This window comes from Acanthopagrus latus, chromosome 17 (assembly GCF_904848185.1).
Source record: "Acanthopagrus latus isolate v.2019 chromosome 17, fAcaLat1.1, whole genome shotgun sequence".
Lineage (NCBI taxonomy): Eukaryota > Metazoa > Chordata > Actinopteri > Spariformes > Sparidae > Acanthopagrus > Acanthopagrus latus.
This window is the reverse complement of record NC_051055.1, coordinates 29,154,528-29,174,512: the sequence shown is the minus strand read 5'-3', so window position 1 is coordinate 29,174,512 and position 19,985 is coordinate 29,154,528. Positions and strand designations below refer to the sequence as shown.

General features: G+C 41.9%; 1 protein-coding gene across 1 annotated transcript; it reads left to right on the top strand.

Annotated features, from left to right (window-relative positions):
* The first annotated feature begins 5,511 nt into the window (after positions 1-5,511).
* ctsk (cathepsin K) lies at positions 5,512-19,680 on the top strand. The gene is made up of 8 exons (XM_037073086.1): positions 5,512-5,655; positions 6,881-7,004; positions 9,904-10,026; positions 12,882-13,034; positions 16,877-17,095; positions 17,577-17,742; positions 18,489-18,597; positions 18,821-19,680. Exons 2-8 carry the CDS (start codon positions 6,882-6,884, stop codon positions 18,918-18,920), a joined length of 993 nt encoding a protein of 330 aa, XP_036928981.1. The 5' UTR covers positions 5,512-5,655; position 6,881; the 3' UTR covers positions 18,921-19,680.
* The last annotated feature ends 305 nt before the right edge of the window (positions 19,681-19,985 follow it).

Genomic DNA, 19,985 nt, shown 5'->3' with positions numbered 1-19,985 from the left:
ATGTACTTATAAGTTTTAGCAAATCCATGGTTGGCAGAAATGTACATTTGTTCTTGGCAAGGGCCCATCTGTAAAGAATATGATCTTATATAAATTTGGGCATCATCATCGTGCTCATCAGAGGAGCCTGACTCATCCCTGCTCTTGATAATATTAACGACCCAATTTCCATAAAAATTAGTCAGGCACTTACCCAGTAGATGCTCAGGCTGATAACTGCAACTTCAGTGTTTCAGTTCCAGGAAGGAGACCTTTTATTGCACGTCGTACTCCTGGAATCCCTCTGCACTGTCGAATAAAGGCACGACTATAATAACAGAATAATACTGATAATAGTATTTTGACAAATCCCAAAGTATTAATGAGGCGGCCCAACTGTCAAACATTTGACAAGCGATAACAGGCTCATTTGTTCCACTGCTGACATGTCGTTGTTGAAGCCTAAAATAGTTTTGATTAACCTGAAGAGAAGAGAAGGGTTTCTTGTCTTCTTGCCGAGAGCTGGATAAGAAAATTACTGTCGCCCTCATATCTGTGACGATAATGAACCTGCAGGTAAAGTTCTGCCTACCAGCCACCTGTAAAGTTCACCTGCTCTTACCGAACATGTGATGTCCATGTCGAGGTGCATAACAGACGGATGTGAGCAAAGATTCTTCCCAAAATGTTGAACCAGCCCTTTAAAACTGACTTTATATCTCCGTCACTCATCCAAATTGTCCTGTGTTTATTTAGGACTTTTATGGTGTTCTCATCGATTACCTTAATGACTAATCAATGCACATAAAGCAGCATTTTAGGTTTCTGTTCCTCCAGGAGTATTGATTCGTTAAAGACGATAATTTAACTTATTGCTTGTGTTTGTATAAAAAAAAAACCCCAAAAAAACAAGCTTTACCTGGCTTTTCTATCTCAAGTGCCGACGAAAAGAAAAAGCAGCTGATGAACTGAGTTTAATGTTTATATTGGAAAATAAAACATGTTAATCAATCACACACATTTAGAGAAACACTAGAAACATGTGCCCTCAAACAGCAACAACTTTTACCACCACAGTTCCCTGATTTTTTTTTTTTTTTTCTCTGCAACAAACAATCTGAGCCTGGAGTGGGGAGAAAAAAAAAAAGACAACACAGTCTAATCTGTTGGAATCAAAACAAGCCTTTAAAACCTCTTTGGTGTCTGCTGCACTAATCTCTGAACTGGTCAGTGGAAAAAGTGCACACAGTTCACATCAGGATTTAAAGCCTCTCTCTGGCTCTCTCGGTAGATTGGGGAAAGAGTCTGTCCGATGTTTTTTTTTCTCTGGTGCTTAAACACAATTCATTTCAACCAGGAACAGCATTAGGACTTACGTAAGCGCCAGTCATAAGGATGGAGGATGCATATAGAAAATGGGATGCCACCGCCGTGATGTAAGATTACTTGTTGCCATTATAGAGCCCAACTCGGATCTGTAATGGCAAGAGGCGAACATCCTGTGACGGTCTGAGTCAGCGGGGATGATCATATGACAGGAGCAGAGGATTCTGGGAGCTTGGCAGGTTCCAGTTTTTGTGGCTTTTCACCAAAAATGGAAACAGATGCGGCCTCGTGGAGGGAAGGAAAAAACAGGAATTCAACATCAGACCGCGGCCTCCGATCACTCTCCAGCCGGCACAATGACGAGAAAATCAATCCCAACATTAAGATAATGGCCGCCGCTGCTCACATGAGAGCATTTGGATTATAGAAATACATTCTCGACGTCAGCTTATATAGAGATATTAATAGATTTTCTAACACGGCAGATAAAAATAGTGCCATCGACCGCCTGGCAACCACCTTAGTAAGGAGTATTGGATTATAAATCTATCACCGCCTGTAGCCATTCCCCTTTTCATCAAGCCTACACACACATGCATTTACACACAGGTCGTGACCTCGGTGCTGAGGTGGGGGGCTGGAGCGATGGATGGCGGATCAATCGAGACGCTATCGTCCCTGAGACTCATTATCTAAAGTGGCCATAGAGGAACCTGGAGGAAGAGTCTTAAAGGGGCTTAAAATGCACTCCGCCTGCCGCTGAAAATCCAGCGAGGACTCTCCAGGAAAAGAGAGACGGGGGAAAGGAAAAAAAAAGAAGAAGAAACGGCTATCGATCAGGTAGATAGTGAGCTGTCAGGTGATGAGAGGCCCGGGCCTGCAGCCTCGTGCTCGCCTGCGCTGCACTTAACACACCAGAGATCGTAACACGGCGGAGATCTCGGCACAGCACCAGAGATTCGCTCTTGAGGTGTGCTGAAGCTGCGAACTTCAGAGATAAATAGTCGGATTAATGTGAAATCCTCATCAATTCACGTCGTTAGGAGCCCCGACTGCATTTTAATGTCCCCGAAGTTGAGCAGCTGTGTCATCCGAACAACATATATTACACATTTAGGGGAAAACACAGACTTAAGGGTTTAAATCAGAGCCCCCATGAGGCAACAGTGTTCATTTCACCCAGACAGAGGTTGATTACACACACAGTGGCATTTATCCAGCAAAATGACTGATTCTCTTCAGCCTGGATGTTGTGGCAGTCAGACTTTGTAACACGTCCTCAATAAGTTAACTACCATGTTTCCTAAGACGGCTGTATGATCGTTGGACAGCACCAGCAGCAGGCGCGCTGAACCTTCCTCATCACATCGTTAAAACTGTGCAACGGTTGCAGTTTAGGAGTTAGAAGAAGTACGTAAGTCATGTAAAAGTTACTTAAACGACACAAGTTAAGCATGTTGGATTAGTTCAAGTAACTCAGCGCTGATTGTTTCGTTCACATGGGACACAAACAGCTACAGGAACTTGCTTTTCCATTCTCCTGCTCATTCAGCTGGGGGAGCCGGGTATTTGAACCAGCAACCTTCTGATTACGGGACGACCTGCTCTTCTTCTGCTCCCATGATAAACAACAGACGACTTATAAAGCTCGTGACATCTGTCAAATAAGATCGTTCACCCGTCCTCGATAACATGCAGAGTTTAACCGGAGGTGGTGGTTGTTGTTGTTGTTGTTGTTGTTGTTGGACAAATATCTGCCCTGGAGTTCATGTAGATGTGGGGAAAAGTTGTGGAGATTTTTATGGATTAAAGGATTTGAGGACATTTTTCAGGTCAGTCACATGCCCATGAGTCAGTATGTAAAAAGAGTTGCTGGCTGCTGTGATCACTCTTCCCGTCGTTACCGGCCTTGGCTGAAGAAATCAAGGCCTGATGTATTTTTCAGTGTGAGTGATTTGGGAACAAACTGCAGTTCATTAGTTTTGTCTGAACTTCATAAGTTTTCTTTTTTTTATATAATAATAAAGTGGAATAACTGCTTCAATGTGGTCAAACCTGATTTAACACCAACTGGTTTTAAATTCTGCAACAGATCCGAAGCGCTGAGCTCAGTCACGCTCGTCTTGTTGTTAATCAGCACTTGAGATAAAAGCAGCTAAGAGCTCGTCGTTACTGAATTATGAGCAGCGGAGAGTAGAACTGGTAAAAGTTTAATCAGCAGTAAAAAAAAAAAAAACCCAGCTGAAGCGCCGCTGAGGCCCGGTCGCTCATTCAGACCTCATTACATGTGTGAGTAATCTGCTGCAACACATCCATGTATCATTGGACATATGAGCTACACGGGACGCTCTTTATATTTAGACGAGTGACTACATATGCTAGACTTCTGTGTGACTATAGGAGTCACACGACATGTTCATATATATACACACAGACGTGACACATATGACTGTCGACGGACTGCATGAGGAAGTACGACTCCATGAGAAAACCACAGAAAATAAAGAAGATAAAGATCTATTCTGGTTCTGGTGCGGGAAGATTAGTTGAACGAGTAAAGGCTCGTGATCTGGAATCATGCATTTGTGTTCACACGTTATCAATATTAAAACTCTGCTCTTCTGAAATATGTTCTATCAGTTACTTTAACATTTTTCAAGATGTGAGTCAAGAATGCTTAAATCAAGTAAGTTGAATTTGGGGAAAAAACATTGAAAAGTGTAATAATTTAACTTGTTCTCTGCGTGTTTTGTACGTCAGAATAAGATGAGTATCCTTGTTTCTTAAAAAAAAAAAAAACATTAACCAACAGTGTCTGTAGTGGAAAATCTCTGGTGTTTTCCTTCTTTTTGGTGTCGCCTTCATCATCGTTTCCACTCTAACGTCACCGACCGTCCACCATGTGTCCATGTGTCCCTTTCCAGCGACTCCCTGCTCGGTCTTCAGTTAATGCAGATAATAAATTTGTGTTTAACAAAAGCCTAAATATGTTTCACATGTTTGTTACATCAGGAAACACTTTCTGATCTTATCAAATCATGACAATCATTATTACTTTTTGCAGTGGCTGTATTATATTATTTGTGCATGGAAATGAAACTGAAATGACAAAGTAGATACTGAACATGGCAGCAAACATATATTTAATTTGTTTTTCAGTAATATCTGTTATTGTAGGACAATAGCTGCCTGTAGTAATTATGTTTTCATCGATAACCTGAAACTAACAGTCGTGGAGTGAGATGATGGAGCAGCTCCTTCTCCATGTTGCACCGCCATATTTCTACAGTAGCCCAGAACGTACAAACTTAACATTCAATCTGCAGAGGGCTTTTTTTTATCTTTGGGGACGGGGAGTGAAGGCGTAATCAGTTGGATCTTCTCACTAGATGCAGCTGAATCCTCCCCACTGGACGTTTTTGTAACATTAAAAATCATCTGAAATGAGCACAAGACATTGCAGTTTAAGAAAACACATACAAATAAACCAAATACAAGCCACATTTAGAAGAAAAAAGACACAAACCATTACTGCAAAATGTGTGTCGGAGACATGTTCATCACTGTTTAGTGCTGGAAAGTGTTTCTGTATTTGGAGTTTTCTTAATTTGAGTTTTATTGAACGCATGTAAAGTTGCAGCGTGTTAAGCAGTCGTGGCATCTGTACTCAGAGGCTGAAGCAGGACATATTTACTTTCTTACCAACTAATCAAAACCATGATCCTTAACCAAACCTCAGTCTCTAGACTTGTCTTAGATGTGCTTCAACACAGTTGTAATTTCTTCAATACAAAACATGTTGTCAAGGCGTCTGATCCATCTTTTAATCTACATCAAACACTGATTTGTTCTGCAGATTTGGAAGCAAACTACTTCAAAATAAAAAGTCTTTCCCTCTTTCACATCATTGGAACTAAGCACATGTTCATATTTAACGACGGCCTGATAAATAATCCAAGTCTGAGATGCCATTTTTATAAAAAATCCAAGGCCCCTCTCAATCTTTTAAACATTTCCCCAGAATGTGTCTGTGCTCCGAGTTCACCGTCAGCAGTCTGAAGTCTTCCGAGGTGCCGGTGTAATCCGACACCTGACATCATCTGGCGTAGGCATCTTTGCTATTTGAGTGAAACCAGATGTAATTCCCCTGACTGGAAAAAAAAAAAAAAAAGAAAAGAGAGAAAAAAAAAGAAACCCCTCCCAGGACCTGCAGCTCCCGTTGTACTTCCTCAAAATGCATCCAATATAAACTCAAACACTGACCTACTTTGACAGTAGAGGAAGACGGCGGCAGACCCAGAAAACTTCACCAAACTCTCCGACTTTTGGATTCAACCTTCTGGATTCAAGGTAAAGTTTAGTGTTGATTATCTGCTGCTGAGCTCAACTTTCAGTCCTGTGAATTGCTTCTCTTGAATGGTTTTAGTTTCAGGGTTGCTAAAACAACTAATACTGATGTTTTGCACTGAAGGTTTTGAACTTCACATCTTTACAGACTCTGATTTACTAGTGAAGACTTTGATTTCTCCTCTTCTGAGTTTAGGCTCACATGAATTCAAATGTTTTTGGGGTTTTTTTTGCCAGCTAAGAAAGTAATTAGTCTTAATAGGATTAGGATTAGAGGATGATTTTTGACCTAGTTGCACCTTTTAATAGAAAGACTTTTGGAAGTCAGAGCTGCAGCTTTAACAGAGACATGAGACATATTCAAAGTATTGAGTCTGCATGTACAAAAAGTCATTTTTAAAACAGAAACTCCCATGAGGAGCGTTCTTCTGACTCAGACAGCAACAAGGCACTTTTTTTCTGATTTACTGTAAACGATTTGCATAGATCACGATGAGAATCATCCGAGGGTGACGACATAAAGCGAACACTTTGCTTCCTATTTTTTTTTGTTTTGCTCGACGGCTTTTACTAGAAACACTGGACACAGATGCAGATTAGAAGCAGGATGTAGTAAAACAAACGAGGAACAAAAGGGGGGGGCGGCTGATGAATGACAGACGGCAGGAAAAAGCTGAGCGAAGCAAAGCTGGAGAAAAAAGTTCAGACTGTTTTTTTTTTTAAGTCTGGACTTGAAAATGTTCAGAGGGAATGAATCCCTGATGTCAGAGTGAGGAGGGGGAGAAGTTGACCTATTTAAGTTCACTGGAAACTGATTCTCTATCTGTTGGCTGCTACTTGCATGTCGACTGTGTCCATTATTGTCGAATTTGTTCATGTTGGTGACAAAGAAAAGCAAATATCTGCAGAAAGGACCTCCCAGACTTTAATGGAAACAGCTCTCAGAGCAGTTGTCTGTTTTATGCCACCGACCGCTGGACGGCTTCCATCGCTCACTTTTTTGAGGGCTTCACTGGAAACATAAACAAGCATATGTGACTCAGTGACTGCAACCATCATGTGACGATGAATCAGTCTGCAGGAATTATTTCAAAAGTGCTGTTTTGTTTTATATCCTTTATCTATTCCTGCTGCTTTGACCCGACTGCAGCCAAATTCAGGTGTAATGTGTATCTGAGGCCTGATTTTGGTGTCAAGAAAACACATTTTGTTCTTGCTGCTCTTGCAGGATGTTGCAGTGTGTGTGCCTGTTGCTGCTGGCAGCCTCGGCTCTGGGTCACCTGGATGAAACCACTCTGGACCACCAGTGGGACGAGTGGAAGCTCACACACGGGAGGGAATACAACGGCCTGGTGAGTGTCTGCAGGAAGAGGCTTCTACGATGTCGAATGAAATCAAAAATGTCTTGAAGTGTTCAAGGGAGCGTGACGTAAGAAATGGGCTGGATCTGCCTCTTAACATGTCAAGAAAGATGATATTTACACACTTTTTTCTTACTAAACAGAAAAATACAACCGTACAGCTCTTGAACCCGTGTTTTTTTCTTTTATTAAGCTCAGACAAGCTTAATGTTGTTCACTGGGAGGCGGCTGAGCAAAGGTTAAAGGGCAATAAGACCACTAGCTCCACAGCTTAATGAGCTGCTTGGCTAATGGCAGCTAGCTACAGCAGCTCCAGTCGCAGCAGTTGTTGGTTTCTCTCACAGTTAAAAAAGTTTTGGTTTGGTTTTCTGGGGAGGACGGTCTCTTTTGTCTTGACAGAGGAAAGCAAGAAGGTCAGAGACCCCCCAAAAAAACAACTTTAACTAATTTATAAGCTGCACACTTCGATGAACCTGTGTATCTTTGTGGCCTCATATCTTATTGACGGACCACATCTGAACCCAAGAGGTTTGTACAAACCAAGCTGTCCTCTTTAAAGAAAGTTCATCAATCCAGACTTACAAATCTGACTTTGTACACAGATTACTCAGAACTGCAGAGTTGCACCAAGTTACATTTTTCTTTTTAATCATGAGAGGAGAAAAGAAACAGGCGGCAGTAGGAGAAAAGATTAAAGTGCAATCATGGGACTGGATGTCAAATATTAATTACAGCTGGAGTCTCAGTTGGTCTAGAGAGAGAAGTTTCCACCGTCTCTCCCTCTGATCTGTGTCGCACGTACGTGAGCAGATGTTACGTTTTTCTGTCTTCAGGCTCTCTGCAGCCTCTTCTCTCCGAGCTTCAGTCATTTCATCAACACGTGGACGTCTTTGTGCTTCGACTCACCGTCTGTCTCCAGCTGACTCAATTTAATAGCTAGTTATTTGAGTGTCGGTCTCCTCGCTCTCTCTCTCTGTCGGCGGCCTGTTTCTGCTGTCGCCGGTCTGCCGGGTGTTTGTTCAGGAGGACGCAGCTCTGTTGAGGCTGCGTTAAAACTGAGCAGATGTTTCTCATCGACTGTCAAGTAGCTTGTCGCCAACAACACGTCTGCATTCAGCTGGATTCATTCTGCTGTTGTGACAAACATACAACGCTGAATGTTGGCAAATGTCGTGTTGTAGTTAATGATTAATAATAATATTATTAATGATCTCTCAGAGGAGAACTTAAAAATCTGCCTGGTAGATAAACACTGATGCTTATTAATGTATCAATAAGAAAAACATTCTTTGCTAAACATACAAGTAATGCATTTAAATCTTTACCTGAGTATTTCCACACTGTGGTTTTACTACTTCTACTTAAATTAAAAGACCTGAGTGTTTCTTCGACCTCTGAGTCTGACAACACAACTGCTGCTGACAGAGCGTTATCTCATGTCAATAACTGTCCACACACAGTAAGGCGTCGTGTTGATTTTGTACCAGACAATAGAGGAAACAGTGCCGACTGTGTAAACAGAAGAGATGCGAGGCCGGCACCGGTTGCTCTACTTCCTTCCTTGTTTTGGCCCTGGAGAAACGGGACAGATGGAGAACGGAGAAGTGAAAGTAAAGCAGGACACGCACAATGAGAATTTACAGTGGCGTAGTCTTTCTCATCGTCAGCCAGTAATTCTGAAAAGTTTAATTACCAAAAGGCTGCAGACCCACTTTCACCAAACCGAGTGTCTCTGATTGAAGAAGTCGTTCTTCACCTGGAATAAAATCATTTTCAACTCCGTTTTACTCTCGTTCTTCTGTTTCCTGTCGCTACAACTTCCCAGTCATCTTCTTCTCTTCTTGCTCTAATTTCCTGGCTGTGAAGGAGGAAGGAAAATGTGGTTTTAGTTGGTGTTGAACCAGAGTTGACCATGGATTTTTTTTTTAATTTTTTTTTTTTTCCACTTCCTGAGCATCTGCTCTCTCTCTGCTCTTCACCTCCGGCTAGAGGTCAGCGCTGCTCAGCTGCGGAGTGTGTTTTGTTTGTGTGTGTTCTCAGTTTATCTACAGTACGCCGTGTGTCCTGGATTCATGTTCAGTGTGTTTTCATGCTGTTTTCATCTCTATCATGCATGTATTTATCGTGAACGTGTGCGTTGGCGGTGTATTATTTACATTCCTGTGTAGTCAGCAGAAAGAAGCGTGCAGCTTTACCTCCTCGCAGTGATTCTAATCAGCATTCGTCCAACAGTTCCTCTAATTCAGCCCTCCTTGAACCGACATCAATGTAATGGAATCAAAGTCTCCTCGCATCATTTGCATTTTCCATTACTGAGAATGGATATCAAGATAGAAATGGTGATTATAGTCATGCTAATGGTTGTTAAGACTGCGAATACTAAGTAGAGCCTGCGTGTCTTTAAGGTAACCAACCAGACACTTGGCTCCATCTTCTTCTCTCACATTGTGACGGACAACAACAGTTTGCATACAAATGAAAGACTGTGTGAGCTCATCATAGACACGTGCAGTATAGCTGAAATATTCAAAGATTGAAGTCATACTGTAACACGTTACAGATGCCCCGGACAGTTATGTTGCTGTATTAGCCGCACTAGGGAACATTGTTATGTGAACATGCACTGGTTTAATTGGCCTAATTAATGAAATGGGGTTGTAACACAGACTAGCTTCCTTTCCTCTCTAATTAAAACACACATTTGCCCTATTTGCCCAGATTAATTTCCTTTTGCTGTCAGGTGCTAATGACGAAAGGAAGGATAAAGGAAGTTAAGTGGAGGGAGAAATGAAGGTGGTGGCCCATCAGTGTCTGGTGAGAAGAATTGGATCCTGACTGTTTTTGACTCAATGTGACACTTGTTTTTTTTTTTGTTTTTTTTTGTACTCAGGGTGAGGAAGAGATTCGCAGAGCCATCTGGGAGAAGAACATGCGGATGATTGATGCCCACAACCAGGAGGCGGCGCTGGGCATGCACTCCTACGAGCTGGGGATGAACCACCTGGGAGACATGGTGAGTCTGAGGCCGTCCTGCAGGCTCAAGAGCTCATCTTACCACGTGTAAAACCAGAATCCACGATATGAGCCCAACGATATCCCAGTCCAGCAGACAGAAGCTGTTACAGAAGCCCTGACAGACGAGCATGTTAATGTACTCACGAGAAGACAAAAGACTATTAACGCTGACATGTTTCTTATAAAATCACGGCACTATAATCCCCCCAGTTTCACATTTTGTGCCACATCAGATGAGACAACGTTTGTCTTTCAAGATGGTCGCCGCTGACCGACAGCCACACACACCGTCCACACTGACACACATCAGATTGTCTCCAGCACGTTCAGTTTTTTAGTATTTTTGGCTTAACCACCAAATAACAAACAAACAAGACGCTCATTTATCAGTTTCTCCTCCATGATATCAGTGCGTCGGCCAGCTGCTGCGCTGCAGACAGCAGCCACTCGTCTCAGGTTAATGAAGTACAAATTCACCACCTGTCACTACAGTCACACGCCGCGGGAACTGTTCGTCTTTTCACGCATTCAAGCTGCTACGAACAACTTTAAATTATCAATAAATACCTAGTTAGTTAGTTTCTTAATAGTCAGAGAATGATTATTGAAATGTCTCTCAGGCCACAGGCGTCGTCTAACATCTTTTGTCCAAACAACAAGAGAGATTCAGTTCACTGTCTTGTACACAGTCCTTCAGTTACATTCTGGTCTGATTAAGTTTCATAAATCGCTTCCTACAGAGAAAGAAACAGTTGACAGTGGCCAGGAAACGGTTTGTGTTACTTTGCTAAACAGACCAGAGCTTAGTTGCAAAAATAAAAAAAATCCTTCGATTCAAGAAGCTGAACTCAGCAAATGTTTGACATTTTTTTCCTTAAATTTGACAGAAATAATTCATCAATTATCAAAACAGTTGACAGTTATTCTGTTATGATTGTTGCAGCTCTAGATGCATCCCATAATGACGCCTGTTAAAAAGTGCGTTACCATCAGGCTCGGAACTGAAAAGTACAGGATGATAAACATTTAATAATCTGGCAAAAACATTTTTGTCTGTCTGCTTTTTAAATGTCTCAGAAGAGGTTTTTTGGGGATCGTCTGTGTCTTTCAGGGGAGCAACTCTCCCTGTAGTCTGCTGTGTTTCTGTGTGTTCATAGACATCAGATCCTCACTTTTTGATTGGCTGGAACAAGCAAGAGGTTGTGATTTGTGTTTATATTGACTGTAAATATTTCGTTTTTTCTTTGCATGTCTTTAGAGTCACTTGTTTTGGTCTCGTGCTGCTGCCTCCGTCCCACCAGGACTCAGAACGACAGTTTAAATAAAAGGTTACGATAAATCAAATAAAAGATCATTCGATTAAGAAAACAGTCGCCAGTTTCCCGTCCTCGACTCGAGGAATCCATCAGCATGGATTCACTCTCAGCTACAGTCTGAACACAGTCACACGAGCCACAACTGTCATTAGCAAGTGCAGCGAGCGATAATTGATCAGTGTGCTAAGTGCATTCATTAGTGAGAATCCTGTTTAGTTTTCCCCACCAGCGCCGCACGTCTTTTACAAGACACAAGGCGCCGAAGTGTGAATTGAAACTCGCTCCTCCTCAGTGTCACAGATTCATGTTTCTCCTCTCGGCTCCTGTCGTCTCTCCGCGCTCATGAATGCTGCAGCCCACTGAGGTGAAACAAAATGGAGGTTTGGCGTCCCTTTAAATCAGCTGCAGTCAGCGACACGTACGTCAGCGCGGGTCGTGACTGATGGCTGTTTTATGCATCAGGATGTCGGCTTTAACAAGCTGTACGTCAAAAAATAGAGAGCACGATGCGTGAAGTACAGCCCGCCGGTGCTTGGCCTGGTTTATTAATGACAGGAACATGTATCCACATGCGGATTCTGGATAAACAGCCAATTTTATGTTTACGTAGGAACAGGTGGCCGGGAGATGAAAGATGGATTTCCATTTTTCAGTTTGACTGGAAGCACTTAAGTAAAATGAAAGAAATTAACAGATGGTCTGTTTTTCTTCCGATAATGATCTTCCTGTTTGCAGAATGAGCTGTAATGAAAGCACCAGGGAATTCTAATGATGATAGAAGGCAGGTTTTTTTTTAAAAATGATTGTCTAAATATCGTATAACCAGCACTTTCATTGTGACAGAACCGGAGTCACTACTGTAATAACTCGTCCACTTCTTCTTTTATGTCCCTGTTCTTGTAATCTTGAGGCCGTCACCTCCCGGCGTCTCTCTGACAGCGGCACAGTGCAGATAAATGACATTTCACTCTGGAGTAAACTGTTTTAAACCGTCCTCATGAAACACGTTTCATCCTCACTGTCGCCCCGCTGAATCAAATCCTCCCGCTCCCAAATCTGCTCTTACTCGTTCTTGTCTCAAGTCTAAAAATAAATCCTCTCCTCCTCTCCTCTCTTGTTCCCGTCCCAAAACATTTTTTATCTCTCAAGATTATTCCAGGAACCGAGGAAAGGTTCACGTCGTCTGTTGTCGAGGTGGCACAACCTGTCGCCATGATATCAACTCATCGATATACGCATGACCTCGATATCGCCCACTGTGTTTGAATGCAAACCGAGGTTGTGTTAGTTTATTTGTTCTAAATATTTTATCATGAATGTCTCTTAATATTACAGCATGAGTCCGACATCGCTCCAAACATTCAAAATAATCAGTAAAACACTGAACACAACAAAACTTACAGCTGTTGTAGATTCAGTCTTGAGCTGTTTGTCGTGGACCACGACCCCAAAAATGTAAACAACGTCTCCTTTAACTTCTGAACTCAACATCTCACGATGTGTTAGATGTTGACTGTTTTAACTCTTTTTCATGCAGACGTCGGAGGAAGTGTCCGAGAAGATGACCGGCCTGCAGATCCCAGTGAACCGTGAGCGCGGCTTCACCATGGATCTGGACGACAACGTGACCAAGCTTCCCAAATACATCGACTACCGCAAGAGGGGCATGGTGACTCCAGTGAGGGACCAGGTCAGACATCATCCAGGCTTATAACACAAGATCCAGCTCATGGAGCTTTAAGATTAGGTCGTTTCTTGATAGTTTTCTGCAGAAGGCCACACAAACAAATCTAGATGAAATCAGCGCTTTTCCTTCTGTGACACGGCATCAAAATGTCTTCCATGAGAGAGGCGTGTCCAAGTTTGTTTTGGAGAGAGGAACGGGCCGGTACCGGCGTCAGAGAGCACAAACGAGCCCATTCAGGCTCCGAGAGGTTAATGCATCATCTGAAGTGTTTTCTACACTGAGTCAGTTTGACAAGAGGAAATCCATCACGGATGAAAACAATCGTGTTGGTTTGGTGAACAGAGAGAGAAAGAGATGGGTGAGACTCAGATGCACAAACACAAATGTACTCATGAATGGATCCAGTCTGACAACAGGCTGGAAACTCCCACAGCTCCACTCTGCTGAGTCTCACAGGAAGCTCGTCTCAAAGATAAATTTACGGGCAGGAAAGTTGAAGAACCTGCCGGTAATTTTGTCACATTCCTGTCAAAAGTTTCGAGGTTACTGAGATACAGAATGCAGCAGCTGTTCTGTCGGGTTTTCAGGCGTGCGATGGTGTTTGTCTGAGAGTTTTGGAGGGGAAAACTAAGCAAAAGTTCCCAGGGCTGCTTTCAGGCAAAATGCTGAGAGAGAAACACACTTCATTGTTTTCTGTGAGGAGGCAGAAGCAAAAATAATGACATCTGCAGGGAACACATAAAGAAACAACACAATGAAAGGAAAACTATGGATACATGTTATAAATAAATAACAAACACTGTATTTATGTTTACACCAAGTCTATATTTTAAGCAAGTATTTCTATTAACTTATAATCATAAACCTTAAATAATCAGCATATCATTTTCTTGCTGTAACTCTGTTATCTGACTTAATCTTTAATATTTTACTGCATGAATATTCCAAGATATGAACCAAAATATGATGATATTCAGAGTGAGACTCTCCAGTCATCAGTTTCAAGTTTAGACAATATTCCAACTCCCTGAAGGAGGACGAAAACAAGATGCGTCTCGATGTTATCCCTGAATTCTGGCTCTTGGATGCATGTCACTTCTTGACCACATACTTTAAACTGTTCCAGCATGTGTGAGAGGTGTAACGGGCTCAGAAAAGGCTGAATGACGTTCATTATGTGGTAAATATTGTCATTGCTGCCAAGGAAAAAAAAAAAAAAAGATGAAGGCTTTCAGAAAAATGAAAACAACCTTCATTCTTCTCCGGTTTCACAAAAGTAATCGAACAGTCCCGGTCGGAGTGCGACCACATGAGCAGCCGGAGGGAAACAGCCCGATCTCACTGCTGCTAACAGACCTGGAAAACAAAAGAACGTGTTTGATAATCAAATGTTAATTAGTTATTATGAGAGGACGGGCCAGCCGGGCCTTTATTTATGTAAACAAGGATCGAGCAGAACAGGAAGTACAATGATGCAAATATGGTGTACATCTGTGCTTTGCGCCAACAGGCAGATTAGCAGCAGATTGATGTGATGTTATCTAATGAACATGAGAGCTGATGGTGAAGCACTGGAGGCTCAGCGCGGTTAATATTCATCTTTTTATGTAGTGTTTAGTTTTACTGTATGGTGTTAATTGATTTCATTGAAACTGAGGTGTAAGCTTAGTGTTTCTGGTCAACAACATACATCACCTTTAACCTTTTCGTGCACTGCTTGGATGCAAATCGCATCCTGGCCGCACACGTACGCAAACGAGGCTACGCAGTCGGCAACGTCGTAGATTCAACACAGAAGCATAAATATGAATCTTATGTTTACATTTCAGTGCAGAAATCATTTTGTTTAACTCCCTTATCAAAAGATACTTATAATACAACAGATACACAATATTATTTATTTGTAGTCAGGACATCCGTAAGCACGGAGTTTGTTTAAAACGATATTATGTGTTTTTACCTTAAAATCAGATACAAGTTTTCAACAAACAGTAACAGTCCTGAATTTGTAATTAGATATTACATAATGATGGTTTATGACTCTGATGTCTGGCCTTTGCATTTTGGGGGGAATATAAACTACTGTTGTATGTTTTTTGGGGGGTTTCATTTGACGCAAAGACTAAAAACATACAACTTGAACGTTTTGATCTCCAGTTAATTTGTCAGAGTGTGTTAATTATGTTTGCCCCTGCAAGCTTAAAACCTCAGACCTTTTGAAAAATCCTGATGTCAGATTTCAGTAGATGGAGAACATTTAAACATGATTTTCATTTTCCTGTAGTAAGAATGAGATAATTATCCAGGGACACTGTGTTTTATAACTGAGAACTAACCCACCACCAGACAGCACAGTCTTTAACATATGGGACTATATGAGGTCACAGTAGCGAAACAATTTATGCTCTTAAAGTTAAAGCCATTTCAGAAAGTGTTGAGGACTCTCTGCCTTTTAAATACAGTGTCAGTTTATATGCAGGCCGTCGTCGCCCTCTGGTGGGTGTAAATCCAACTGCGGCTCTAATCAGGATTTATTGAACGGCTCCTTTGCTTCCTGCTGTTCATGAATTATGCAGCTGGCTGCCTGAACGCTCTGCATACTAACAACTCTGCTGCTTCCTCCGCAGCTCCTTCATGAGGACTCAATAGTGTTTTTGATGTTTTGTTTGTCTGAGGCAAATTTTCTGTTATAGCCGAGCTCCGAGCCACATGGAGAGCAGCCCCCAGTGAACTGACGTGATTACACATTTACACAGTTTTTTTTTTTTAAAAATTGCAGCAGCTCAGAGCAGCAGACTGTCAGACTGCTTTCCTTGAGGACGCGGGTAGTGGAGGGAGGTTCAAAGCCGGGCTCAAAGACAGTTTATAGTCAGACAACAGCTCTAATGCTCTCATGGAGTTTCATACTTATAGACTGAGAGAGCACAAACACAGCAGCTCCGCTCTCCTATTATATGAAAGTCAAGGAGCTTTTGAAACATTGCTGCAGGGATTTACTCCCATTCAGACAACAAGAGCATCAGAAAGGTCCAATACAGGTGTAGGTATTGCTTTCACACCAAAGTGAAGGCGAAAAACCATTGAACAGTGTGAACAGTAGTTTATATGTTTGATCTAAAACCATGGTTTATATATTTTACTGGTTGGTTTAAACCCAACTGGAACAAGAAAAATGTCCTTATCAACCAAGCATTGACTTGCTTTATTTTTATTTTTTTTTAATAAATGCAGAAATTGATGTTTTTCTTTGGAATGAAAACAATTAATTTCAAACTTTTCATGGCCTTTAAAAACAGTGGAATGCCTTCTTACCCATGATTGCTGGTTCCAACAAGTTCCTGTTGTCATCATCATCTCTCACAACCGCTCTTTGTTCAACTTGTGACACCTGAGAGGGTCCTGATTGTAATTCAACATTAAGATTTCCCCTCCTTGGAATAGAGGGATCCAGACTGTGAAATAATATGAATAACCTCCTGCACAGAACAGTGACAATGATTGACAAGCAAGAATTGTCCAACAATGTTGTCCAAGTCTGCCCCCCAGTGGACACACAGAGAAAGACACAAACTAACTTGCTTTTTTATTTTCATCTCTCATTTATCGGTTTGATTTCCCTTCATATTTATAGATCTTCCTTTGAAATGTACATAGTTATTCTAATTTTATTCCTAACCAATAGTGTGCAACTTCTAAACGACAAACAATTTGGTTTTTCATGCATGTCTGTTCATTATTTCTCTCCTTCAGTCTCAGTTTCTGTTATCACTGTTATCAGGAAGGCTTTGACAGAGATGTGTGCACACTGTATCATCAAACTAAACACCTTCCTTCACTCCTGACAGGGTTCCTGCGGCTCCTGTTGGGCCTTCAGCTCGGTCGGGGCCCTCGAGGGCCAGTTGGCCAAGACAACGGGTCAGCTGAGGGACCTCAGTCCCCAGAACCTGGTGGACTGCGTCTCAGAGAACCAAGGCTGCGGAGGAGGATACATGACCAACGCCTTCAAGTACGTGCAGGAAAACGGAGGCATCGACTCTGAGGAGGCCTACCCGTACGTCGGAGTGGTAAGAAAGACTTGCTAACTAAATTTGTGCCATCAGTCTCATCTTAATAAACTATCTCATGCATCCAGAGGAGCTGAGGTTAGAATATTTTAAGAACATTTTATTTGTCTTTCCTGCCATGTGTTCACACTCTTTCTCTTGCTGTTATCACATCCTGTTCTGTCAACAGAGACCACACCCAGAACCAGTTTCAGCCAAGTGTTTGACACTTGGGTCAGAAGAAACTCCCCAAATAATCCTTGTCTACTCCAGTGACCAAAATATATTTATACAGTTATTGGGCAACATAAAAAGCAGTTCTGTTACGATTCCCTTATTGCATTACCTACGTTAAAGACCATTTCATTGATTTATGGAAATTGAATTCCTTACATTTCAAGCACTGCACTTTAGGACAGCAAAAAAATACCTTTTTTCCCAGAGAGAAGAGAAAATACAGAAATCAGAAACAGATTTTTCTCCTCCTTTGTCTCGTGTGCAGGACCAGCCGTGCCGTTACAATTCATCAGGCATGGCAGCTGAGTGCAGAGGCTACAAGGAGATCCCAGAGGGCAACGAGCACGCGCTGGCTGTGGCGCTTTACAAAGTCGGTCCGATATCTGTGGGCATCGACGCCACGCAGAGCAGCTTCCAGTTCTACAGCAAAGGTCAGTAACACTGCTCACTAAATCTGCAGATTCATTATTATTTATGATGATTGGGATGAATATATTTTTTACCACTCACTTTTGATACTTGAGTTGTATTCTATTGATCTCTTGATGGTCCAGGTATTCTTAGGGCCGGTATCCTTGAAGCTGTGATCCTTCAGGTTTCAGTGGTTTACCTGATGACACGGTGTGCAGCCCGTCCCCTGCAGCTCCTCAGCTAACAGATCACCTGTTGTTCCATTTCTCCCTGACAGATCTCAAACTGATCTACTGACAAAACAACGACCAAACTGACTGTCGTCTCATTCGTAGATCGTGTTTTTGATGAATGATCATGTTAGCTCCAACCACGGGGACAAAAACGTTCACAGTAGCAGCACGTTCAGTTTGCATGAGCAGGAACTTAATACGGTTCTGACATGATGTAAAACTTCCCTGTGTGACTTGTTTTTATATTCCATATCACTTCCACATTACATGTTTATGACCCGATTTTCATACCGCGTAAGTGAACAATTTGAGACGGACCAAAAAAATCACATCAAAAATGTCTGATTTCTTTAAAACTTTATGGATTACAACTTTAAATGTGTGACATGTGGCTTTAAAACTGGATTGACTTGGGAAATTAAACTTACGGAAATGTCCTTGAACACACCACCATTTTGATTTCTTTAACTTGATAATACAATATGTTGGTTCACTGATTCTCTCCTCACTCTCCCTCTCCGTCATGTGCTCAGGTATTTACTACGACCCCAACTGTAACAAAGACGACATCAATCACGCCGTGCTGGCAGTGGGTTATGGAGTGAGCGTCAAGGGGAAGAAGTACTGGATCGTCAAGAACAGGTGGGTCACATCACCTGTCTGAGCGGCATCAGGTGGCTCATGAGGCCGGCTAAAATGAAACAGGGAGGTTGTCTGTTGGCGAAGTGTTGATTTGATGCCTTCTGTCCGGCATGTCGGTGACAAACTGATGAGCTGAAGTTCTGTTTGACTCCTGGCAATATGCAACAACTCACATGTCTTTCTTCCTCTGACGTTCATCAACTTGTGTCCTTTCCCCTGACAGCTGGAGCGAGAACTGGGGCAGACAAGGCTACATCCTGATGGCACGTAACCGTGGCAACCTCTGCGGCATCGCCAACCTCGCCAGCTACCCAATCATGTGAAGTGTGAAGCTCGGAGGAAGATGAGGGATGACGAAGGGGCTTTGCTTAGACTACTACACACAGAAATGTTCTTTCCAGCAAGTCAGCAACCACTACAAATATCAGTGATTTTACTTTGTTTACACAGTACACACATTTTCGATTTACAGCATAAGAAAAATAAATTCCGACTGGTGTTTTTGGAGTGAACCTCCTCCAGCGAAGGGCTAAATGTATGTGTACTCTGATGAGGAGGTTTGGTTACCTTGAGTTGTTTGATGCACTTTAAACCCTTCGAGTCTTCATAGTTTTATCTCCAAACCAGCAGATCTCCACTGTGGTTGCGTCGATGAAGAAACACAGTTTTTAAGACCCCCAGGCAACAGAGCACATAACGCTAAGCAAGAGCACAGGCTGGTTTAGTTCCAGAGTCAAACACACAAACCAGCATTTCAAATCAGAGTGTGTACACATACAAGGACTCTGGAGTTCATTTCACAGTATTTTGCAGGTAGTTGATGACAGTTTCAGTCCCTATAAATGTTACTTTTCTAATACAGTTTGTGTGAAAACTAACAGAGTGTTAGTTCAGTGCGACAGGAAACATTGCTGGGCAATGGGAGCTCCTCCTTTCCTGTCGATGCAGAGTCCTTAAAATCATAATTGTTGTTTCTCTCAATTGTGTCCTTTTGTTGTTGTTCAGTTCAGCACTTTTCTGATGATCAAATTGTTAACCAATGTTTTCTATGAAACTGAATAAAGTTCTAATTTTGAAGCTGAATGCATCAGTTTTATTCCTCAAACTAAACAAGAGAAAAGAGCACAAAGTTCAGCAAATAAAGAGCAACTGACATTTAGTCATTAATTTATGTTACTGTGGCGAGTCTGATGACAGATATTTACACTTGAACAGTTTGTTGTTCTGAAAACAAATGCTTATCAGCCTAAAATAGGACAGTGTGAAGATTAGAGATCCTGTAAATTTCTAAATGTGTTGTATTTAGCTCAGTAAATATCTCACGCCTGCTGCAGTACAGATAGTGGTTGATTTGGTTCATACATCTATGTATCAGCAGTTTGTCAAAT

What these genes read in the sequence shown, in the direction of transcription:
- ctsk (XM_037073086.1), top strand. Translation starts at nt 6,882, where the DNA reads ATGTTGCAGTGTGTGTGCCTGTTGCTGCTGGCAGCCTCGGCTCTGGGT. An exon ending in CCTACCCGTACGTCGGAGTG is followed by an intron (nt 17,096 to 17,576) that starts GTAAGAAAGACT and finishes TCTCGTGTGCAG; the next exon opens with GACCAGCCGTGCCGTTACAA. An exon ending in CTTCCAGTTCTACAGCAAAG is followed by an intron (nt 17,743 to 18,488) that starts GTCAGTAACACT and finishes TCATGTGCTCAG; the next exon opens with GTATTTACTACGACCCCAAC.